Genomic DNA, 26,940 nt, shown 5'->3' with positions numbered 1-26,940 from the left:
ATTTTTTTAAACACATTTATAGATAATATACTTTTTTCTTCATTCCAGTCTAAATTAAAGTGATGATGCTTTCATTTTTCACATAAAACAGCAAAGGTATAGGTTGATTTAGTGACTTAACCAGTGTCATACAATAGTGGTTTAAAATAGCCTGCATCCAACTCAATGCCTTCCCACTACTGCTCTACCAACCTTTATATTTACTTGTCTTAGTACTATACTTTTTTAAAACTATCATGATATATTACTGTTTTGTTTGGGAATTTTTACACTTTATTTTTCCTTTTTAAGTTAATACCATGCTGTACTGTCATCATTTCTTTTTAACTTTCTAAATTCTTAGACTATTCTCAAACAGTATCCTGGTCCCTTTCTTTTAGTAGCTATACCCTACAATGTGTTAAATGCTTGAAACTTTTGAATACTCCTAAGTTTGAATCTTAGGCTAGGCAAGACATATTAAGAATAGATACTATATGTGATTTTGTTAATGTAGGAGCTTGAGTAAGGAAACTGCATCTACCAATGAAGATTGGCATGGTCTCTGCTATTTATAATCTTTAGAGAATTACCTAGAACACTCAGATTTTAGAGACTGAAACTTGGGGTATTTTCTAACAAGAATTTCCTTGCCTACTAGCTGTTGATTTAAATAAAAGGAACTGCTTTCATTTTTTTTTCTTTTTATAAATATTTTTACCTTAGCTTTTGTGTTCGTTTATGTAAGCAAACCTTAATCATTTATAATTTTGAAGTGCATTGAAAAATTCATTTTTAGAGTTTTGGTACTAAAGTCATAATCTGATTTTAAAAGTCAAGGAAGTAGTTAATAGTTAAGGGATTTTGTTTGGCTCTGGTTCCTAGAAGTGCATTTGAGTCTTTGAGCATCCTTATTTCTAATTTACAATTTTTTTCTATTACTCTTCTCAGATTCTGATGACACTTGTTTGAGGAAAGTGTTCAGGGACCATGTAAGATTTTCTGATTCATTCTACCAAGATATTTCACAGTATACTTAATCAACAGTGCCTTTGCTTTTTAATTCCATTGCCTCTCTGTTGAGAATGTGATCATCTATTTCTCAAGGCAGTAATTCATTTTCCTCTCTGTCTCTGTTTCTGTCTCTTTAAATGACCTTAGGTTTTCAGGCATCTTTTGTCTTTACATTCTTGCCTTTAAACCTTTTTGTTTTTTAAAAAAAGTATTCATTTGTTACATAGTATGATTTGTTTTTGAGAAATTTCTAGTTGAAGTAAAACATATACTTAATACCATATGAACCAAATTAATAAGTAATAGAAAAAAACTTTATTCTTGACTTTTTAAAAAATCCTTTCCCATTCTATCTTAATATCTAGATGGATAATATTTTAATATAATGCAGTAAAATTTTGAGTGGTTATTAGGCCATTTGAACTTTACTGGGTATCTCTTCACTATAACTAAAATTTAGAATAGAAATGAATATGCAATAATATAGAACAGCAGATGACTAAATCCTTGCTTTAATTAATGTGGCCAAAATAGAGATTGCAGATAAGGGGTTTGTTGATATAAAAACACAGCAATTGTAATTACTAAAGTAAATTGATATGCTCAATCACCCCATAGCTCACGGCTATGGAATTAAGGAAACAACTCTTATAATATATGTAAATATTGGAGAGTTGATTAATATGTAGTTAAGTCTATAAGTAGTTATTGCCCGTGCACACACACACACACACGCATGTATAGGCACAATGAGATACAAAACCTGCTTGAGTATAACTTCATCTTTTCCAAATATCTTAGGTTCTGCTTGTTTGTATTTTTCATTTAGGTTATAGAGTTATATTTAAAACTAGAGGAGAACTTAATGTCAGTCTTACGTAGTAATGCTCTTAATTTCAATTTATTTGGCCCTTTTCCTGACATGACATTTTGAAAAGTATGGTCCCATATACACACTCATATGGAGCCTTAGTTAGCAATGAAAGCCTATAATAGTAAATGAGTTAAATAATGTATCATAGAAGTAATGCATATGGGAAGGAAAAATTATAATGATGAAACAACAAAATTTCTGGGATGCAGCTGAAGCAGTCCTTAGGGGAAAATTGTATCCCTTAAAACATACATTAACATAATAGAAGCAGAGAATTTATTGATTAATTGTGCATTTTTTGAAATTAAAAAGCCCTCCCCCAAAATGTCTAAAGTTAGCAAAAAAGAAGAGATACTAAAAAATTAGAAGAGAAATATATAAATTAGGAACAAAAAGTCTAGAGAAATGATAGATAAAACCAAAAGCTGATTTTTTGAAATGACTAACAAAAGTGATAAATCATAAAAAATATGATTAAAAAGAAAAGGGCAGAAAACCAAATCAACAACAAAAATAGATGAAATTCAACAAAACCAGAAGAAATAAAAACTATCAGAACCTGCTATACACAACTATATACTACCATAACTGTGAACACAAAGAAGAACTAGAGAAATTCCTTCACAAATGTAAAGTAACCGAATTAACCAAGGACCAAATAGAAATCTTAATCCAGTCTTGGAAGAAGAAATAGAAGTAACTGTAAGGGAACTATGTCATATCCATCACCACCTCTCTTTCTCTCACCTCCTCTCCTTCCCCACCTCCCCCCTAACAAGACAAAACCATACAAACAAGAAACTTCTGCTGGATTCATGGAAGAGATATTTCAAATTTTTAAAGTATAATTAGGACCAGTACCAGTAATTAGTACCCATAATTAGTACACAAAGTATTCTTAAAATTTGAGAAAGAAAGCACTGTGTTAAACATCTTTTATGAGACAGATGTAATCTTCATACGTAAACCAGAGAAAGATGACAATATTATTAGAAATATAGGCCAGTATCATTAAGAAATATCAATTAAAATTTTTAAATAAACCTCTGTCAAACAAACTACCTCCAAAACAATATATTCAAGAATTTGTTCATTATGAATAAGATGAATTTATACCAGGAATGTAAGATAGTTCAACATTCATAAAACAACATAATGAATCATACTAAAAAGAAAAAAAAAAACATCTACCTAAAGTCAGTATCATATGCTATGAATGTAGGCTAGAAGCTTTCCCCAACAAAAATAAAGCTAAGATGCAACTTGGTATATTACTTATATGAATTAGTTCTGGAAGTACTAGCAGAGAAGAGAAAGAAATTAAAGTATAATGAAAGGTAAAGTGGAGTTAAAACTGTCCCTATTTGCTGATGACATGATGGTTGACTTAAAAAATCCTAGAGACTTGACATTGAGACAGTTGCTTCAACAGAGTTTCAGGTTGTGAAATAAACCTACAAAAATCAAGAGCATTTCTATACAATAACAAAATCTGAGGGAGATCCCATTGTAAATAATAACACAATGCACAAAATAATCAAGGATCTACAAAAATACCTTTATAGATTTAGTTACAAAGTTCTTAATAAAAAAAATAAAGAAAAGCTTAAATAGCTTATGGTCAACTAGATAGAGCTCTTCTTCCTGAATTCAAATCTGGCCTTAGACATTTACTACCTGTATGACCCTGGGCAAGTCACTTAACCCTGTTTGTCTCAGTTTCCTCATCTGTAAAATGATCTGGAGAAAGAAATGACAAACCACTCCAGTATCTTTGCCAAGACAACCCCAAATGGTGTCACAAAGTCAGACACAACTAAAATGACTAAAGAGCAACAACAAATAATTTAAGAAATATTCATTTTATGTGACTGTGCTGTGCCTACGTAATAAAAATGAGAGTAAGACCAAAGTTAATTTACAGTTTTAATTTTTTTGCCAAACTATCAATGGAATATTTTGCTGAATTCATTTAGAAAAACAAAAAAGAAATGAAAAAAGATAAAGATGAAGATAGAATAGCACTTTTTCCAGACTCCAAGCTTTATTATTAAGCTGTTTGTTAAAAAAAAAAAAAGTAGTATAGTAGAACAGAATAGAAAATGAAGAATCAGAAACAAGGGAACCTGATAACCCAGTGTTTGAGAAACTAGAAAATATAAATACTTAAGAAAAAGACTCCTTATTTGATTCAAAACTACTGGGAAAACCAGAGAGTTCTCCAACAGAAATTAGGCTTAGGTCAACACCTTATGCCATATCCACAATTCTAAATGGATATGTGACCTTAATATTAAAGGTCATACTATAAAAAAATTAGAAAAGAAACAAATAATATACTTTTCACAATTGTGGGTAGAAGATGTATTCTTAACCAAACAAGAGTACAAAAAACAGATAACTTTGATTACATGAAACTGAAAAACTTTTATACTTAAAAAAAATTACTTCTAGAATAAGAAGGAAAACAGTTGTATGGGGAAATAATATTTTTATCAGATTTCTCAGATAAAAGTCTGGTATACAAAATTATAAAAAGTAAAAGTTATATGACCACAGACCATTCCCCAATAGAAAAGTAGCCAAAAGGTATGAACAAAGAGTTTTTTTTTTTTAAATGCAATTTATTTATTTAACATATTTGGTTTTCAGCATTGATTATCGAACAAAGAGTTTTTAAAAGTGAAATTGGATACTATTAGCAACTATGTGAAAGAATGTTCCAGATCACCAGTAACAAGAAAAATGCAAATCAAAACAACTCTGAGGTTTTACCTCACCCTGTCAACAATCTGTCAAAGGTGATGAAAGATGGGAGTAGTTAAGGTTGGAGGGATCATGGGACAATTAGGCAAGATGGTATATTGTTGATGGAGTTGTGGATCAGTTGAACTGTTTTGCAAAGCAATTTGGAATTATGCAAATGCTAAAATCATCCATACCTTTTGACCCAGCGATTCCACTACAAGACTTATAGCCTCAGAGGTTATTGATGAGAAGAAAGTTTCCATATACACCAAAATATTTATTGCAGCAGTTTTTGTGATAGCAAGGAATTTGAAGTAGATGCCTTTCTTTTGGAAATGGTTACATGACTGTAATGGAATATTACTATATTGTAAGAAATGACAAACATGAACTGATACAGAATAAAGTTAGCAGAGGCAAGAAAACAATACATACAATGACGATAATAATGCAAATGGAAAAAAACCAACCATAAGTAAAACAATCAAAAGTGAATGCTGCAAAATTACAGAGAATAACCCTGATTCAAAGAAGAGACAAGAAGACATTCCCACCCCACTCCTTTGTAGAGGAGGAAGGTTCACTGGTACAGTTCATTGTACATATTTTCAGACTTTTGGTATGGTGATTAGTTTTGCTGACTTTTTTTCTTTTTATTAAAAATATTTGTTATGTGGATAGGGAAGGGGGTGGATACTGGGAGAAATTTGAGTAATGTAAAAAAGTCATATATAAAAATTTATTTTTAAAAAAAGAAAAGCATGGTCTAGATCAAACACAAGTAAAATTTATTTGCATTTTTTAAGGTCACCCAATTTAAGGATATGAGAATTTTTCAAGGTGACTTGTTAAGTTGGGAAATATGCTATACTGGTTTACTTCATAGAGATGTAAAGAGTGCTGGATTTGGAATCACAATCTGGGTTCGAATCCTGGTTCTGGCATTTTCTCCATATTTGAACTTGGTCATTTCACTTAATCTCTCTGGGTCTATTTCCTCACCTTTAAAAATGAGGGAATGTGACTAGAAAGCCTTTTAAGTCTCCTACCACTCTGAATCTTGAAATATGTGCAAAGATTATAACTAATATGTAGAAATTTGCTGTGAAGCAACTAGAAAAAAAATGTTTCTTTATCAAATATATCTTCTTAACAATGAACACAGATAGTAATTAAGCGAATGTATTAGCCCTTGACTCCATGCAAAGATAGACCCCCACATTCATAGTGTATATTACATTGGTATATATCTAAATATAGAAATAAGTTATAGCAAATAGCACACATGTGCACTTATCTTTGATTTCCCAGATAAGAAACTACTGGTGTGTGAACCTCCTCCTCTACCAAAGAAAATCTGTGACTTTATAGATAAAATCCTAGAGAGTTTATCTTCCAGCAAAAGTTCAGTGGCATGCCATGACCCAGGTTTCATTGACTCTAAGCCAACTACTATATCAGCTATTCCATGATTTTTTTTTTATGCTTCATTTCATCCTAGGAAAAATACCATGCTTAATTTTTCTCACATTTCCCCCCCGAAGCACAGTATTTTTCTTAGGGTATTATGAAGTATATAGAGACAGCTTGGCTTAGTACATGGTGTACTGGGCTTGAAGTAAGGAAGATCTGGTTCACATCCTGTGTTTGTTGATTACTAGGTATGTACGTAGGCAAATTACTAAAATTCCCTGTATCCCAGTCAACTTTCCAGTCATAGATGGCTTTCCACATCTTGATTTCCCCATACTGATGAAATCATAGATCTTTTCCTTATTTATTCCCATTTTATATGTTGCTAACAGCATATAAATCTATTCAAACATGTAGTTCCCACTTTCTTTTCAAACACATAGAATATGCCATTTATGGAAGTTTGTTAGATCTCATGGCTCAGATGTTACTAAGAGGTTGTATTTTTTTTTATTGAAGAGTAGTGCTTTCCATTTACTTTATAATAAGAAGGAAAATCTAAAGTTAAAATGATAATGCTGATATTGGTTGCATTGGATGTATTTTTTCATAGTCAGTAGTACTTCATAGTTTTTCCCTCATAAAAAGTCTCCCAGGTTTAAAAGATAGCTTTGAAAGGAAAAAGACAGTATTTCTGTGTTGAGTAAGGGAAATAAATCAATCTCTTGTTCAATCTTATTTGTTCATTTATTGTGATTCCCAAACCCCCCCCCATATGATCATATTACTAAGATGGTAGGTACCATATAAGTTTTTTTAATGCATAAAAGGGAACACTATATAATCTCACAGCACTTAAACCATTACAGGTACACATGAATAGACATTATAACGCTAAAGTTTCTGTATCTAATAGTCATTTGATTTATTTTTGTGAATTTTCTGTTACCGAGATTATCATATGGGACATGAGCATATTTTCATTGAACATATATAACTGACATAGTCCATTTTTCTGTTCAGGTTTTTAGGTCTATTGACAGCAACCTCTAAGAAAAAAAGAAATATATAGCATTAGTCATGCTTTGTAATAACTGTGAAATCTCACAGTCATTGCTTATGGGTATCATATGCCAAGAAATTGATCATACATAATCTAGTAAAAGCCATCAAGCGTTTGTCTGTGTCAGATTGTATTCTTAAATAATAAAGTCAGTGTTTTCAGGCCATCTTTGTTCTCTCTCTAAATTTATATACTTCTGAACCTCTAGCTATACTTTATTGAAGCAGGCTCATTTAGTAATTAAAAGGATAAAACTCAAAAAACAGTTCTTATTTAAGCCTAATATGTAATACCATATATAATTAATATGCTGAATCATTGAAACTATGCTGTTCCTTCTACCAATGTTTCTTTTTCCTGCTTTGTAAAATAATTTTTGGGTTCAGAATCTTTTTTCTAGACATTCCTATCCTTGACTTTTCTTTCCAGATTTTGTTTCCTATCCTGTTTGCCATGTTTCCCTTCTTACGTGTCAGGAAATTACCCTACCCTTCTCCATTTTGGTAAGATGCTATTCTATTAAAAAAAAAAACAAACTGGTATACTCAGTAGAAATAGGTGTGTGTAGACTTGTCTTTTTATGAAATTAATGTCTGTCGATGTTTATGCTCACGTTTTTGGTTTTCATGAAAAAACCAAATCTCTTTGGAAGCGTTTCTATAAGTAGACTAAAAAACACTGTATCAAATAATTTTCAAACATCTATGTATCTTTACAATCTTGAAATCATAGAAGGTTTCTAGTCAATGCTCCTTAAACATTAGTAGTTGTACTTTGAATTACTTTTTACCTTGTCTTCCTGAATAGCCAAACAGAAGTTTAGGTCGTTTGAAAGTCATTAAATGATTGATACTAGCTATATTAATGGACAATCTAATTAAAGCTATTGTTACTCATAAACAAAATTGAAAGATTTAAATATTTTAAAGGATTTTTTTAAAAAGGATTTTATTTAGATGATATGTTTAAGGATTTACATGCTCTCATTAAGTATTTAATGAGTTTAGGGTGTACTAAAAAAAAAACTAACCTAAGAACAAGGAAGTTGCTAAGTTAAGACTATTCGGCTATAGAGAGAGCTCAAGAGTATTATTGTTATTGTTAGTTGTTGGTTATGTGGAAAATGGTTTTTCATGAGTTTGGTATGCAATGTTAAAAATTCATCTTATTTTTTGTTTGTCCTTCCATTTTTCTCTCTTTTATCTTTTACCATTAATTTTTTTCTTTCTGTTAATTGCTTAAATATGCGTTCAAAAATAATACCTACAAATCCAAAATGACTGATTGTAATAGTTACTATGGTTTTACTTAATAAAAAATGTTTACCAGTAGCAAAAGCATTCAAAATAGAGAAAATACTTTTCTTTTTACATACAGTATCTCTATTTGGCAATGGAATTTATAAATATAAATGTTTATATGTTCATCTTGACTGAAGATGTAATTGATGATAAATACCCCTACAAATTGCTGTTTTTTTTTTATAGTATGTAGTCTTATGGCATATGATTGCTTAGATCTGAATGCAGACAGTTATCAAAAGAATCAAAACAAAAATATAAGGAGATATTAAAGTGCCTATTTTATAAAATATTAATGTAGCAGAGTGAGGTACCCAAGGTGGAAAACACAAAATAATCAGAATATAATGTTGGAAAGGTGATAAATATTCAAATGAAAAGTATTACTATTACTATAAAACTGGCATTCTTACATAGTGCTCGCCTCAACTTTTCTACATTCTCCCTTTCTCCCAGATAACACACAAAAAATGGTGAGTGTTAGAGTGGGCTGTGGATATTGGGTTACAATGCAATAAATTATTAGAATGCTTTAGAAAAACAGAATTGAATATATAGAACAAATGCATCTAATGAAAAAATTACCAGTAAAGTTTGTGGTAAATGTTACTTGGGACTTGAGGGGAGAGAAGGTATGGATCCAGATCTGAGAGAACCCAAAGCTATCTACTGCATTATGAGACAGCTTAGCTCTGGGTCACTCAGGTAGGAAAAGTCTAGAAGAATATACAAAATTATCCATACTTGAATGACCCAGGGTTCCCTCAGGATCTTCTACCAACAACATCGGGGGTGAACCACAGGAAAAACAGGCACCTACAAAGTGAGATCAAAGCTTCACCAGCTTTATTAGTGACAAATAAGATGGTGTTCTTGGCTGCCTTTTTCCATATTCTCCTTGTCCTGGAATTTCAGACCCTTGGGTGTAGTAGTATAGCAAGTATAGCAGTTGCTTGGTTAATTTATAATCTTAGTTGAGAGTTTAGTTATAACCCTGGTTGTATCAGATTGAGCAGGAGAACACAGAACAACTTAGGTTTTTTCTTTGTACTAAGAAACAATGTTATGTGGAAGTACACTGTTATATGTAACTACATTTGTAAGTGTCAACACAAAGTTATGATTGGTATTTTAAATGAGTTTCATGTATCCATATTTTCCTTTCTTTTGAGATACATAGTAGTTAATGCTTCACTTTAAAAAATAAACCATGATTTTTTGCGTGTTTTTGTGTTTGTCTTTTGTTTTTTACAAAATAAGGATTTAGTATGTTCCAGATTTTTTTATGCTACTATTTCTAAGTAGCAATGGTTCCATATTTCCCTGACTTGTTCTGTATCTATTTTTTCCCCAAAAGTATCTTTTTGAAGACTACTTACTTCTGTACATGAACTTTATATTATCTTCATTAGAAAAATCTATATTTATTGGGTTAGTTGAATTTTATGGGAGATTAAACTTGTTTTTAGAGATTATTTTGTTTTCCAAATGCGAATGAAAAATACAGTACAACTTTGTTAGTCATTAAATGCAATGTTGTACTTTTAGTTTATAGTTTTGGAAAACAAATTTCATCGGCTTTTTACTAATTTGCTTTTATGTCTAGTAAGATAAATGATCTATATATTTATTTTCATCCTCTAGATGTTGTAAATTTTGATGACATAGCTTCCTCCGAAAACCTTTTGCATCTCACTGCAAATAGACCGAAGATGCCTGGAAGGAGATTACCTGGTCGCTTCAATGGAGGTCATAGTGTGAGTTATTTACTGAGTTTAAACAGCAAATTACTTAGAAAATGTAAAAGTGACAGTAGAAATCAGAGTGAATTCCTTCTACTATAGTCTTCCCATCATCATTCTCCACCCCCCCCCCCCCCTCCCAAAAGGCCAATTACAATTACACCCATGTGAGCAATGGGAGCCAGAGACTTGTGTGTTGAAGGAAGCAAAGCAAGAGTAAGAAGTGATTTAGTTATGGTATAGTGAATAAAGCACTAGTTTTGGAGTTTATCTGAATTTGAATATAAATTTTATGAGGTAATTTTGACTTAGAGTAAGTAGCCAAGCTTTTTAGTTACTTTTTCTTAGTTTCCTTATTTTTAAAATGCATGTACTATTAACCTTCACAAATTTATTGTGAGTACTAAATAACATAATGTGTGTAAGGCAATATGTAAGCCTTAAAGTATCAAATAGATGAATGTTGTTGTTATTTCATTTTTCTCATCTTTCATGTTGCCATCATGCTATTTTTCTTTTATAGTAAAAGTTATACATTTAGGGTTGTCAGGTTGTGCAGGTAGGTGAAATAACCAACAGCTTTGTTTAGTTGAATAAAAGGATTGAAATATAAACTCGTCTTTGAAAGACTTATACGGCAGCATTATTGTCATTATGATCGTCATTCCATTTCCACTAGTCTAGAATGGACTCAGAGTTGTGGAAGCTTCCCTAAAGGATAATACAATCACAATTCTTATAACATCAGGAAGTCTCAGGGTGGGGAAAAGGAGTAAGAAGTCTATTCTGCACATTTAGCCATAAAGAGTATTATTTGTAATTCAGAACTTGTGGTAATGTGCATAATACCTATTTTGCCTTGAGCTTTAAAAGCAGTCACTTCAACTTTGTTCCCTTAGAACAGAGTGAGAGAGAAGCACTATTCCTGAAAACTTCTAAAATGTGTATGTGGTATAACTTTAATGTTAAGGTGCCATTTCTGTGCTGTTTTGCTTCTAGTTCTAAGTCTTTTGAAAATAATCTCCTTATTTCATATAATAATAGCTTGCAATTTTACAGCTCCTTTATACATTCTAGTATACTTAATACATTTTATATCACTTTACTTAACAACCCTATGAGGTAGGTGGTGCAACTGTTACCCCATTTTACAGATAAGGAAACTGAGGGTAAGAAAAGTAAAATGATTTGCACATTAGACATCTAGAAAGTGTTGAAAATCAGACTCAAATATACATCTCTCTATTTTTAGTCCGTTGTTCCATCCATTACACCATGATCCGTTTTCAGTCTGGTGTCTTGTTTTTATGTGTGTGTGTGTGTGTATATATATATATATATATATATATATATATATATGTGTGTGTGTGTGTATATATATGTGTATATATATATATGTATGTATGTATATATATATATATATATATATGTATGTATGTATATATATATATATACACATATATACATATATATATATGTGTTCTTCACTACTATATTTGCTTAAAAGTATGCAGTTAGAAAAGCTCATTGGTCATCAGGAACCAGCTTATTTTTAGATGTGTAATTGGTTCAGCATAGCTAGTTTATGCATTTAACACCAATGAAGTAAGGATTGTGATGATTAAATTGAAGAGAACAAATGATCTTGGGGGAAGGGTGGAGTTGTTCGAGGGCCTGTTGCCTTCTTCTCTTCTGTTATGCCTCTGTGATCAAGTTTCCTTTTAATTCTGTAGCCAATTCAAAGTCCAGAAAAAACCTTGAAGTTTCAGAAAGGTGAGGAAGAAAGTGCCAAATTAAAGACAACTGAAGTTAAAAAGGTAAGCTGCTGTTGTTTAAAAAGTGGTCATTATGCTAGATCAACATTGTCATGATTTCTGGCATTTGGCAGGGAGTTAAGAGGTAGGACCGTCATAGAATCTGAAGGCTGAAAAATAGAGCCATAACCTAATTTTAAAGAAAATTGTTCCCTCTCATCTTCCTATTTTCTGCTCCATCCTGCCTTGGGTGAAGGGTGTCCCCATTTGTGATTTCAGCAGTATTGCAGGGGGCTCCAAGTGAGAAAACAACTGCAGCCACTAGTCTTGAAGTTACCTGGGGTACTGAGAATGTAAGTGACTGTTGAGAGTTGCAGAACTAATTATGTGTCAGAAACAGGACTTGAAACCAGATTATCCTGATACCAAAGCTAGTCCTTTTTCCTCTGCACCTTGCTGTCTCTATGTCCCTACCCTCTCTAGGTTTTAAGACACAACTCTCTCCTGATTTCTCCTACCTCTCTGACTACTCCTCTGTCTTCTTTGCTGGACCCTCTTCCAGATCACAACCTCTAACTGTAGGTGTTTCTTGGGGTTCTGTCCTGGGCCCTCCTCTTTTCTCCTTCTATACTACTTCTCTTGGTAGTCTCATTAGTTCCTGTGGATTTAATTATCATCTCTATGTGATGATTCTCAGATGTACCTATCCTGATTGAAACTCTCCAGTCTTACATCTTCAACTGTCTTTGACACGTCTTGAACTCAATGCCTAGTAAATATGTAAACCCAAGATGTCCAAAAAGGAACTCATCATCTTTCGACTAAACCTCCCTCCTCTTACCCACCTTCACTGTTACCGTAGAGGATAACATAATCCACCCATTCCCTGAGGCTCCCAACCTAAAAATCATCCTGGATTCTTCTCCTCTCCTCCCCGCCCCCTCCCCCCCCAAAAAAATATCCACACTATTGTCCAGGTTTGTTGATTTTGCCTGTGACATCTCTAGAATACACTCCATTCTCTCCTCTGGTGCTGCCAGCACTTTAGTGCAGGCCCTTATCGCCTCTTGCCTGGATTATTGCAATAGGCAACTGGTAGGCTGGCTCCTGCTTAAAGTTCCAATCTGTCCTCCATTCAGTGACTTAAAGCAATTTTCATAAAACACAAGTCTGATCGTGTTTATTCAGTAAACTATAGTGGCTCTGATTGTCTCCAGGAGCAAATACAAAATACTCTCATTGGCATTCAGAGCCCTTCATAGTCTAGCCCCCTCCTATCTTTCCAGTCTTCATATATACTCTTTGATCCAGTGACACTGGCCTCCTAGTTGTTCCATGAACAAGAAACCCTACCTCCTAACTCTGCGTTTTCTCTTTGTCCCCCATGTCTGATAGGCTCTCCCTCCTCCAATCCAACTGACTTCCCTGACTTCCTTTATGTCCCAACTAAAATCTCATCTTTTACTGGAAGCTTTCCCTAACCTCTCTTAATTCTAATGGTTTCCCTCTATTAATTATTTCATATTTATCCTATGTATAGCTTGCTTTGAATATATTTATTTACATGTTGTCTCCATTAGATCATAAGCTCCTTGAGGGCAGTAACTGCCTTTTGCTTCCTTTTGTATTCCTACCTCTAAGCACAATTCCTGACACATAGTAGGCACTTCATATATGTTTGTGGCTGATGAATTTATTGATTTGTATAGGGTGAAGTAGCTTAAATATAAATTAACTGACTTAATGATTGAAGGTTTAAGAAAATATTTAACCAGTTCATCCTTATAATGTTGCAAAGATAGACTAGTCTTCCTTAGTAGTCACACTACATATGTATATGTCTTCATTATATAGTATTTTTTTTTTCACTAATTGATATTATGAATATTTTTAGTACTTTTAAAATCATAGATGGTTGCATGTTCAAATACATAGAACACAAGGGAATTGTAAAACTCTTACTAATTCTGAGGGAAATGTTCTGCTAAATAAAAATAATATCTGATATTTATGTAGTGTTTACAGATGTTATCTCATTTGATCCTCATGAGAGCTTGGAGAGGTAGGTACCATTACTACCTTATTTTACAAATGAGGGAAACTGAGGAAGACGGAAGATCAGTGACATTCCCAGGGTTATTCATCTAGTAAGTCTCAGAGGCTTTTTTGAACTTAAGTCTTTCCAAATCCAATTCTAGCATTTTATCCACTGAGCCACTTAGCTGTATCTAAATAGATTAAAACAGAATCATTTGCAAAGAGAAAAGCAAGAATGGGGACTGAGCTATACTGATGCCCTTTGACCTCTGCTCCTGAAGATTGTTATGATAGGTATAACTTGCTTTTCACAATTGATGTTACTAGAAAGTTGTTTGTAAGGATAATCATTTTAAGTGCTATAAAAACATCTTTAAAAAAAGCCTTTTCTTCATGTAATCAGCTTTAATGACCTTTGATTTTCTTCTTCAAACCCACTCCATTTATTCTCTGTCTTAAGTATTATAATCAGTTAAGAGACAGCTAAGTGATAGAGTGCTGGCCATGGAGTTAGTAAGATCTGATTTCCCGTCTGGCCTCAGACACTTTTTTGCTGTGTGACTCTAGACAAGCCACTTAGCCTCTGCCTGCCTCAGTTTCTTTTTCTGTAAAATGGGTCTAATAATCATACCTACCTCCTAAAATTGTAGTAAAGGTGAAAGGAGATAATTTTTTAAAGTGCTTTGCGCGCCTGAAAGCACAATGTGGAAATATGTTTAATATGATTGAATATGTATAGCCTGTATCAGATTGCTTGCTGTCTTGGGGAGAAGAGGGAGGGAGAAAAAAATTTGGAACTCAAAATCTTAAAAAGTGAAAAACTATCTTTACATATAATTGGGAAAAAATACTATTAAGTGAGAAAAAATAAAAGAAACTAAACTGAGACTTTATAGAGCATTATATTAGTGCCAGCTAATATTATTAACCAGAATACATATCTTCCATTTGCGAAAATATTTTTTCATTGAAATAACTCAGAATATTAAATTACTCAATTATAATATTTAAAATGATGTTATCCTCGCTTATCTGCAAGGAATTTTATCCTAGAAAATTTATTGACTAGTTTTTCAGAGATATTTTCCTTTTCTTCCCTTTATAGTAACATTTTATTGATGTCTTTTGATTTTACATCACAGTCATTTTCAGATCTAACTCTACTACCACTCATTGAACCTTCCCTTATAATAGAAAAAGCCAAGATAAAATCAATCAAGAAAGCCAACAGTTTTAAAATTTATTACACAGAACTTCACATATTCCACATATGCTCTGATGAGGCCATATTATAGCAAGATTTTCATTTTGGTCACTGTGTTCTTAAACATAGCCACAGATCACAGGAGCTTTTTTGAACTGCCATATTGCATTGTTGACTAATTGAGCTTACCTTATACTAAAACCTTCATATCTTTTCCATACAAGTAGCTCTTTAGCCACAAGTTCCTTATTTTGTATTTGTGAAGATGATTGATATCTATTATAAGGCTTGACATTTTCCCCCTACAAATGTTGTATAATTAGATCCAGTTCAACATTCTCATTTGGGTTCTTTTTGGATCTTATCTCTGCTGACTCTATCCAATGTGTTACCTATCTCTCCTAGCTGGGTGACATCTGTAAATAAGTTTAATGATAATATTATTTTGTATTTATCCAAGCCAGTGACAAAAATGTTACACTCTACAAGGCCAAAGACACGTAACTAGGACATTTCACTAGAGACCATTTTCCATATTAGCATGGATCTAGTAATAACTACTCTTTGTGATAACTCATCATTCAATCATTTCCCAAGTCATCCAGTTGTACTGTTGCCTAGCTGATATCTCCCCATCTCATGTATACAAATATCATGATGGACTTAGCCAATGCTTTGCTGAAATCAATGTAAACTATTTCTACCTGTCAAAAAAGAAAATGTGGTTAACCTTCTCTTCTAGAGTTCTTCTCTTCATCTTTTTTCTTCCCATTTACCTTCAGCAGGAATCCACTTCCTTTTTAAAAAGCAGACAGTTATTTTTTTTTCTATAGTTAAAAACAAAAGAAAACAAAACTACCTCATCCCCCAAAGGAAATCTTGTTATTATCTTCACCAGTCTCAGCTCATTCGGCCTTCCATTTAAAACCCTCTACACTCTGACTTTGTGTTTTCTTTTATATTATTCCTATTAACATACTCTGTGTTCCAGTCAAATTGACATTTTAGCGTTCCCCACATAACCCATGTCTTCCCTCCTTGCCTTTATTTACATAGGCTCCCAACAGCCCCCTTTTTCCTTCAGTCTGAAATGCTGTCTTCTCACTTTCGTGTCTGAATCCCTAGCTTCCTTCAAAGCACAACTTAGGTGTGACTTCTTAAATTCATCTTTTCCTGATCTTCTCCAGTTGTTAGTCTTTTCTCTCTCTCTTGAAATTACATTATAATGTGATATATTTTTGCATTTACTTTGCTGCATATATCTATCATCCTAATAATAAGTAAACTCCTTGAGGGCATAGACTATCTTTGAATCACTAACACTTAACATAATGTAATTTATGTATGGTAAGCCCTTAATATGTTTGTTGAATTGAATTCTGAGCTTTAACAAGGTCATTGCGTAATTTTTGTCTTTTGTCTTCATTTTGTTACTTGCTCTTCTTTCCATCTGTGAACAGCTTTTTAATATCTTAGTTTTATCAGTAAGCTTCCTGTGGATCCCAATCATTTCTTTAAACAACTACCCCCTTTGAGAGCTATCTTACTGCTCTCTACATGGTTTTTAAACTAGTGCAATATATAAACTATACAATATAGTTTGGCTGTATATCTCTTTTTCCTTTTCAGGCACCTACATACACTGCAGCATCTTCAGCTGCATCTCTTAGAACAACTTTACTCAATTCAGTAGATGCCAAAACAAAAGGAGAAATTGATGATGGGAAGAAAAACATACTAGATGACCTCAGAACGCAGGTTGTTGAGTTATTGTGTGTTGTGGAAGCAATCAAAAAGGAACATGGGTAAGTCTTGCTTTTCCCTCTGAGTATTACTTAGTTCATGGTATATCAGATGTAGAAGGGATATTAGAGAAATAATGATCTATTTCCCCTAATTTTAAGTAGGCTTTAAATAATAGGTTAGGATATTTTATTCTTGTAAGAACATATACGTATAATTCAATGCATATTTGAAATACTTCTTTTTAATGCTACTTTATAGCAACAGAATTTTAAAACAAAACTTGTTTTGGTTATCTGTGTCAAAGAGTCAGTGATTAAATGTGCTTTTGTAGGGAATAGAAAATTTAAACTGATAACCTACTTCTGTAGATAGCTATAACCTGGAGTAGCGAAATTATATATGTTCTTAACCTATTTGGCTTCTTGAGACAAAAATCTTATATTTTACCTAGTATTACAAAAATAAGTATATAAAATATGATAATCTTTAAAAGTTTAGGAATGCTAGTTTGTAGATTTGGATTTCTCAAATTTTTTTGTTATTAATCAAATCTGGCCAGGCCATGCTTGAAATCCTGGTCCTGGGCAGGTTAAGGATAGTGAATCCTCTTGGGTTCAGGAGTTCTGAGCTGCCCAAGGATTAAAGCCAATCAGGTGTCTGCGGTAAATCTAGTACTGATATGGTAAGTTCGCATGAAGCAACAGCCGCTGGACTATTTAGGAATAGCAAATTGGCCCAAATCAGAGACCAAATAGATCAAAGCTTCTGTGCAAACCAGCAGGAAGGGTAGGCATGTGAGTGGCTATCGTACCTCAGCGTAGGTGTGATAGGGAGAGTCAACCTTAAATCAGTAAATTTGGGCCGTTTTTATTATCTCAGGAACAAGCAATATATGTATGTAGTCATCATACTTCAAGGATCTGTAGTTTCATCTGTATGTATAGTTGTCCTCTAACAATAGAGTTTATAACCCCAACACTTTAAAAGATATTCATAATTAATTTTGGTAACTGAAAAAATCCTTCACCTGATGATAAGCCTCTTCCATCTGAGCTAGGCAGGCCCTAGTAAGACAAGCAGCTATCACTATCCTGTCTTCAAAGGCTTTCCAGCTTATTTTAATATGTGCTGATAGCATAGCTTTCAAAAAACCCTGTGTTAGCCTATACTGAACTGAGAAGTGTTTAGACTTGAGTGCAAGGTACAGGATATAGCGATAAAAGTATAAGGATTGGTAGTCATATGAGATTTTTCTTTATGCAGCGTAGTTGAAGCTACAATTATATTTTGAGCAATATGTTCTTGCCTTTTTACCGTTATGTCTTTAAGTTCATTTGAGTTGTATTTTTTCTTTAAAAAATGATTAATATAGATGTATTACTACTGTAAAAAGAAGTACTTACTCTATTTAGATTTCCAGAAGTAACTTTCAGTTAAAAATCTGCCCTAGCATAGTAGATGGATTGATGGCATGGGGTTTTATTAAATTCTCCATTAAATTCCATTAGTATTTACAAAGTAAGTCTGGCAGATCATTCCAAGAAGACCATATTAGTTGAACTTATAGAGTTCATTCAGAGCTTCCTAAGAATTTTTTTTTAATTTCTTAAAATTTCATTCTGTTATAAAAAAGTTTGTTCACATTTTAGGGGGTTTTTAATATTAATTTTGCTGATGTTTAACTATTTGAACTAGAAATTTAAAATGTGTGCATATCAACACATGGACATTTTCACTTCTATACACCGCTAAAAAATTATTTTTGTTTTTTAGGAAGGAACTGGAAAAACTAAGAAAAGAATTGGAAGAGGAGAAGGCAATTAGAAATAACCTAGAGGTAATGCAGTTCCGCAGTGTTTTGTCATCATAAAGCATCAAAATGAAAACATTAGTGGCTGCTAAACATAATGAGTATCTATGTTGTTTAGAATATGGTACTTTATACTGTTGAAAGAGGGATTCTTGTTTTTAAAATTTTAAAGGGGGAGAGGCAGAGGCAGCTTGGCATCGTGGCTAGAGAGTCCCAGTCAGGAACACCCCACCTCTGACACTTAGTGTGTGACCCTGGACAAGTTATTTCTCAATGCTTCAGACATCTCTCAAGACTATAAATTGAAAAACAATTGCCTGTTTGAATTGATGAAGGGAATTTCTTGATTGGGAATCTACTATACCAGTAAAATCCCATGGGAGAGGGAGGAAAGAAAAGAAGAAAGATTTAGTCCTGTCCTCCAGTAAATTATATCGTAGTTAGGAAACAGAATATATGTGTGAAAAACATTCGTTTCCTATATATCCCATTACGTTTTCAAATGCTGAGCCCTGCCGTATTCTCCTTCATTACAAAGTGAAGGACAATTATGATAGGTTTGGAATAATAGTTCTTGCCTCCATTCTTTTTCCATCCAATTTATCCTTCCCAGTGTTGTTAAACTAATCTTCCTTATACGGATATCTAGTGATTATTCTTTCACTAAAAACCTTATTGCTTGCCAAGTAAAGTTCTAGAAACCCAATAGCATTCACAGTCTTCCACAGATTCCCCTTCTCATACTCTCTACTTCAGCCAAACTGGACTATTTGCCTTCTCATACATAAATTTCACATTTTCCTGAAATCCTTTCCTTAAACTCCCCAAATTTCTTTCTGTCCTTTCAAGCCCAACTCAGATGTTAGTAAGGATCTCGCATAGTACTTTGGTTGTACCTGTTATATGCTCATGTATTATTTTGTGTTAGTCATATAATTTTCTGTTTATCATCTATAGAGACTATATACTATATAAGCTGCTTAAGAAACAGGCACTAGGACTTACCTAAATTTATTTTTTGTTGTTTCACTTAGGGCACAGTATAAGCTGCATAAGTTTGTTTAACTGAATATATATAAATAAGTAAAAACTAATTTAGCTTAAAATCTTTTTGTGAGAAAATGGACAAAACGTGGTCCTGGGGTGCTTGCTTCATATATATAAATTTTCTTAACATCCATTTTTCATTTAACTGGACAGATGTTTCTAGGAAAGTCAGTTGCAAAGAAAACATAAATATATTAATAAGTGATATAATCTTTTCCTGATCCCCTTGCTGCTAATATTTTATTTTTTAAATTTATTTATATACTTATGGGTACTTGTTTTCTTCCTTAGTAGAATGTAAACTTTAAGAGTAGAGATTATTCCATTCTTTGTATTTTCATCCTCAATACTTAGCATAGTTCCCTGCTCATAAGAGATACCTCCTCAGTTCTTGTTAATTAATATGAGATTTTAAAACCATGAACTTAAAAAATTTTAAGCTTTTGATATAAAAATAATTCAGTTCAACAGATTTTAGGGTACCGTACTCTGCTAGACCTGGTTCCTGTTCTCATAAGACTTCTAGTTTTATAAGTGAAAAAAGATACATTTAAATGATTATAATTCAGTAAAGAGTGTGATAAATACCTTAAGTAAAATAATAGTGCTGTAGATATCCAGATGAAGGAGAGATCATTTCTGACTAGTATAATTATTCTGAATAGCTCACATTTATATAATGCTTTAAGATTTGCAAAGTGCTTTACATATGTTATTTCATTTGATCGTTACAACAACCTGGCAAGACAGGTGTTGGGATCATCATTTTACAGATCTTCCAGGAGGTTAAGTCATTTGCCCACGGTCCCACAGCAAGTATCTGAGGTAGAGTTTGAGCTTGTGTCTTCTTCTCTTTAAGGTATTCTATCCACTGCACTACCTACCTGATGCTAATATGGCGATTTATTAAAGTGGCCAAGAAAATAACTGAATAATAAAATGATGAATTACTTTTTTAAAAAGACAAAAAAACACTGAATATTAAAATTAAATTAAAACCAAAAATTACATATGATCCTTTGCCTCACATAGTAAAGACACTACCCAGATAGCAGTCCTTAAAATTTTGACAGTTGTGTTACATGTTTTCGCTCCAACCACCTTAAGATTTTCTAACTTTACATACAAAATAATATATAAACACATTCTATCAGCACACACACACACACACACACACAGTTTTTTCTAAGAATCTTAATACCTCTGTATTTTTAATTGAAACCCTATGTGAGGAAATAGCATGTAAAGATAAATGCTTAAATGTCTTCTATTTGCTTGTCAGATCTTCCTTCAGTGTCTTTTAAAATGGTTATATAGTTTCCTTTTATCATCTTCTGGCACTCACCAAGACTCTGCTCCCTCCTAAAGACATTGTTTCTCTCCCCCCACTTTCTGGTATACACTACACCTCTTTCCCCAAATACCCTCCTCTCTCGCTGGGCCTGTCCAGGGAGTCAGAATACATTTTACTCTCAAGTGTTACTTACAGACTCTCTCTACCAACTTACATAAGTAACTTTTCCTTCTTTGACATTTTGACATTCATGCTGTTTAAATTTATCACCCAATCCACAGACCACTGAGCCTTACTTTGACAACTCTTCCTCCTCATCCCCGCAGGACATTTTGCATTTTCCCTCATTGAGTGCAGTGCCCTATTTGCAGCCTTTCTTTCCTGGTGACTTATACACCAGCTTCCCAGTTTCTCATTCTGTTCCCACAGAGCTTATCTGACCCTTTGATCTGGATGTCACCCACAAAGGTTCCACTTCAACTGCATGAATTCTAAAATTCATTTATTCTTAACTTTTGATCATTATTGTGCCTTTCCCTCAACCATACAGCCATTTACTCTCTTCATCTTCACCATCTTCACTATTCCTTCCATTAGTCTTTTCTCACCCAGACCATTCTCCTACACTTTTTTCTCCCTTCCCTATCTTGAGCCTTTGGTTAACCATCTCAGCTCTACCCTATCTTTTTCAAAACCCTTTTAAAATACCATTGTCATGTTACCACCACATCTTACCAAACCCCAGCGATGGATGGCTTCACTTTTCTTCCTCTTTGGGTTCTATTTATGGAAGAGAGTTGAAAGAAATCAAGAAACTGTGTGGAATAGCTTCTTTATAAATTATTTGTATCATCTCAACTGGGCTCTCAGTGACACAAGGTGAATATTTTTTTCTTCCCTAATCAACTCCTACTCTCTGCAGGAAGTGGCTAACTCAGGAAGGAGGAGGGATCGATCCAAAATCACATGTTTATTCCATTACACAGAGTAGGCGCTGTTTTTTTGTTCTTTGTTTTTTTGCTTCTTGACTGACTGTTGACACCAAGCTTCCTTCTTCATTGAACTATGATAACATTTACCCTCTGTAAGTGTGAAATCTTTGTGCAAGTTTTCAGTGCCTCCTTACCATGGCACTGGTTCAAATGTCTGTTTCTTATCATGTTCATGGGAATTAAACTTCAGGTGCTTTAAGATAGTGGGACCTGATAACTACTATGGTCTATGCTGATTTCTTCATTGTTGAAAATGTAAAAAGATCAAAATGTAAGACTTAGGGATAAGACAGAGAAGCCTTAATGCAGCCAAGATGCCACTGTTGCTTATGCTCTGTTTTTCCTTTTTAGGTGGAAATAGAAAAGCTGAAAAAACTAGTCCTGTCTACTTGAGGGAGGTGTGAAGTAGATTCAGTGTTCTTCTTTGGCCAGGGATTCATAAACAAGAATATGAACTGAAAACTGACTTGTTTACTTCCAAGTAACAAAAGATTTTTGGTGTGCTATAGGAAAAAATGAGTACATGAGTTTTCATATCTTACAGAAGGGGGAAAATGAAAATGGTGTATTTTATTTTATTTTATTTTATTTGCCAATATGAAAAAGAGGCCTTATTTCTTACTGTGCTGGAATCGCAAACCTCTTTTTTTCTGGTTTGCTTGAAAATACTACTGAATCTGTATAAAAAGGAGAGGAAGTTGGTAATAGATTTTTTTTGAATACTGACAGTGTAATTTTTAAAGAGCTCTATACTATAAATAGGTTGATATATCTCCAGGTAACCTGTAAAATAGACTATGGGAGGGACACATTAGCTTAATAATCACTAACTTGTAGTAATTACTTTTCCCATAATGCAAAAGGGACGTAGGATTTTTGTATGTGTGTGTATATACATATATATATATATAAATATATATATATTTTATTTTTAGCTTTCCTACCCAAGATTACACTGTTGTGCCTATATGTCTGCAGTGCTGTTTATCATTTGGGTGACAAAATAGGAATGTGTTAGCTATAAAACAGATGAATCAATCACATGTGCAGATTATGAAATAAAATAAATTTGATAGCTGAAATATTTCATGCCACTTGCACTATAGGGTTCATAAAAGGAATTTATTAAACCATATTTCAATCATTAAGTATATTTTTAAAAGAATAAGATTTTCTTAAATCTGTCAGAGCTAAGAGGCCAGAAAACTGTCCTTCAGTTCATTGTGCCTAGAAACTGCAGCACATTTAACATGCAAACACCAGCCTTATTGCTGTATTTCTCTGCTTATTTTGTAGATTCAAATATTGCCTAGCCTATGGTCTTGTAATTTAATCCTTCCCTTTTTAAAATACCGTTAACAAAACAAAATGCAAATCTCTAGGAAATTTGTCATGAGATCATACTTTCAGAACAGTCAACTCATCATGTAAATATTCAATTTAAGAAATAATATTTACCTAATTAAACTAAGAAACTTTTCGGAGTTATTTTGAACTGTCAAATAGATACTAACTTTATAAAAACTACTATTTTACTTCACAGACCATAGTATCACATTTGTTATTAAACCAAATAAGACCCCTTTTCAAAGTTACATTTTCATAAATCATATGGTCAACAAATAGCTCCTTTTAAAATTGTCAACCTCAACACAATTTTAAAATATATCTCAATAATATGACAGAAACTTCAAATATAACATAGTCCTACCTAGGATTTATGGATTTTACTGGTAACTGATGTCTGTTAACAAACAATGCCTCGGTTTAGGGCTTAGCTTCATAGCAAATGGTTAGTGGATTTCCAGTGTATGAAATTACAAGACTTGTGGGTTGTGAGATGGCAGTGTGTGTGCCAGAATGTTTTAATTTTTTTTCTGTTGTTTCAGCTTAAATCTCAATACAATTTTTTGCTTTACAATTTAATTTTGTAAAAGTGAAACTTTTTTTTCAATACAGGATAATCAATATACTGATTCATATAGATCTTGAAATAATACATAATACTGCTTTTGGAGTAGCTGGTCTTCGGTTAAATGTATGTGTTGCCTCATTATGAAGGTCATAGACTTCTGTCCTAATGAAATAACCACTAATCAAAATTAGCTATCATATTCCATGTGCATTTTTAAAATGACCAAGCAAATGAAGTTGGGTTTTTTTTTTGTTTTTGCACCCAAACCTTTTCCCCCAACACCCTTTTCCCCCACCCAGTTTTCGTGACAGTGTTAAATGGAAAAAAATTTAAGCTCTTTATATTCTAGGAATCATCTTCATTAAAGAGTATAGTTAAGAAAGTTTTTCCTTTTCCTTCTTGGGAAGAAGTTGAGTAATTAAATATTCTTTCTTTGGTTTGCTAGTAATTCATTCATATGTTGATTATAACACATCAGGAAGACAAACATTTTTTTAAATAAGAGATTTGCAAAAAATACATAGGAAAGTCCATGCTATCCATTAGCTGCCCTTTCCCTAACTTCCTTCTTGGATAGATAAGGAAGAGAAAAGCAATTGCCTCAAATGGTCTCAATTTATCTGTCTCCATTTAAAGAAGATACATTTTCCTTCAATATGGCAGTTTACCAGTACAGTTTTAGTATATAACAGGACATCGCTAGAAATTCCTATTCAGGAGAGCTATATCATCATATTATTATAGGTAGGAATGTGGAATTTACATTCTGTAAAGGGGTGCAATTTTCCTGCATTGATTAAGTTTTTTTTAATGTGCCCATAAGCACAAAGCTTTGAGTCAACTGTGATATTTGCAGTGGCTATTAAAGTGATGAATTATCTAAGAATGTACTGCATATACAGGTATGCCATGGTTTTTGAAATGTAATGCATTGATTCAGTATTCACTAACCTTCTTGAAGGCATCAAAAATGAACACTCCCAATTTTAAAAATATTTGTTGTGTCCAACTTTCTTTCTTTAGAAGTATTAAGATTTCTCTGATGTTGAAAATAGAAAAGTAGGCCCGATGTCATACAAATTTATTTTCTACATTTCTCACTGTGATCATAGCACAAAGAAATGTGCTCCAAATTATTTTTAAACAGTTTGTCTACATGAAAACTTACAATGGATGAGCAGAATAAGACAATCAGTTAAAATGAGAAATGAGAGGTGTTAACAATAATAAAATGGCCTTGTTTTGCTGTAGCAATAAAATGACCAAGTGCAATGACTTGATTTAATAAAATCATCTTTCAAAAGCTGCTGCTATGAGTATTTTTAACTGTAAAATGTCCTAATCTAATGTATTCCTCCCTTTCTGATGTTGTTGCATATTGCATTGGGTCTGATGAGTATTGCAACATTCCAAAATGTACCAAGTTCACAAATCAGTGTAAACATATTGATGTGTTTACGGATACTGTAAAATGCATGTTTTCCCTGGAAAGAAAAAAAATTCAAATAAAATGAAAATACTGCTACTATGCGTGTTTCTTTGTGGTTTGAGATGTTTTCTATTAACACAATTATATTTGCTTTTGTTTCAGGAAATGGTTGGATATCAATGTAATTTATAGCTTTAAATGATACATAATATTTGGAGGCTCTACGTTTAAAAACAGAAATATTCAATAATGCTGTCCTGTGGCTTTAAACAGTATCTAGGCCCATAGAAACTGAATTATTGAATTAGAACATAGCATGTTCCCCACAACTTCACACCTAATTTTGGGTTTAAGTATTATAATCTTAACTACACACACACTAATTCCATTGGTCCATGATTTCAGTGTGGGTACTCCTGCACCCTTGAAGATTGTAGTCCATCAGTGTATTTTTATCCTGTGTAGTACTTGATTGTCCGTGACTTTCTCTAAATCCTTCTTAGAGGAATCCGTCCAGTGCACTGAAGAACCAGTCCAGTCCACTGTCCAGTGCACCTCAGTATGAGGTGAGCTTTACAACCTGGGATGAGACAGTTGGACAGACCGACCAGAGCATAAATCCAGCTGGGCATGAAATGTTTCCTAAGGGAGCAGGGCTCTAAATAGTCCTAGAAGAGGCAGGGGGCAGCCTGGAACTTTTAGTGGACTTGGCAGCCAAATCAAGAAAAGACAATTCATACAGATGTTTTAATGATTAAGATCTTTTTGATGTTGATGACAATGATTATCATCTGTTCACTCAGTGAAATTCTGTCCTTTAAAAGCTTCTGTAAGTCACTCACAATGTTGGGACTTGGTTAATCAAGAAAGAAAATAAATTACTTAAAAAAGGTTCATTATCAACCACTTTTCACTAGATTTTCTTTGTACATGTGCTACACAATTTTCCAAATGAAATTTAGCTGACTCAGTTACTGGCCAGTTTTTCTCTGCAATGCCTGCCCACTATTAACAGTCCATTGGGCTTGCCCATGAATACATTCACCGAAGTAGATAAATGGTGTAGCGAATAGAGCTCTAGGCCTAGAGTTTAGGAACATCCTAATTCAAGCCTAGCGTCAGACACCTCCTAGCTTTGTGATCCCTGGCTAGTCACCATGCCTCTCTTTGCCTCAGTTTCCTAATCTGTAAAGTGATAATAGCACCGACTGTCTAGGGTTGTCATGAAGATCAAATGAAATAATTGTAAAGTGCTTAGCACAGGGCCTGGCGCTTAGTAAGTGCTATAGAAACGTTAGCTGTTGTTAATTATTACTGGATGGGCACAGTAGCCAAAATTGCATGTTAAGTGACGTTTATTTGGTTGGTCTTCAGCCTCGTCTTCACCCTTTCTTCTCCTCTTCCAAGGCAGTCTTCCCAAGCTATCAGGAATCCAGTGCCCTTGCGATCTTTAGCTTCCCCCATGAAAGCCTGCTTTGAGCAAGTACAATAAACCTCACAATATTTTCGACAGAAATCGATTCAAATATTAGTTTATTAGTAGGTGCAAGGGACACAAAAAAGGGAACAGTTTTCATG

At 33.3% G+C, this 26,940-nt stretch overlaps 1 protein-coding gene across 2 annotated transcripts in view; it reads left to right on the top strand.

Annotated features, from left to right (window-relative positions):
* The window catches only part of LOC118856385 (CD2 associated protein), a 165,882-nt gene extending 140,424 nt beyond the window's left edge, over nt 1-25,458 (top strand). For both annotated transcript variants that reach the window (XM_036766673.1, XM_036766674.1), the window contains 5 exons: nt 10,037-10,149; nt 11,868-11,951; nt 16,759-16,934; nt 18,649-18,712; nt 22,370-25,458. In XM_036766673.1, coding sequence (XP_036622568.1) covers nt 10,037-10,149; nt 11,868-11,951; nt 16,759-16,934; nt 18,649-18,712; nt 22,370-22,411 — 479 coding nt within the window. In that variant the 3' untranslated portion in view covers nt 22,412-25,458. The remainder of the gene's footprint in view (nt 1-10,036; nt 10,150-11,867; nt 11,952-16,758; nt 16,935-18,648; nt 18,713-22,369) is intronic.
* The last annotated feature ends 1,482 nt before the right edge of the window (nt 25,459-26,940 follow it).

This window comes from Trichosurus vulpecula, chromosome 7 (genome assembly GCF_011100635.1).
Source record: "Trichosurus vulpecula isolate mTriVul1 chromosome 7, mTriVul1.pri, whole genome shotgun sequence".
Lineage (NCBI taxonomy): Eukaryota > Metazoa > Chordata > Mammalia > Diprotodontia > Phalangeridae > Trichosurus > Trichosurus vulpecula.
This window is presented reverse-complemented; position numbering and strand designations above follow the sequence as displayed.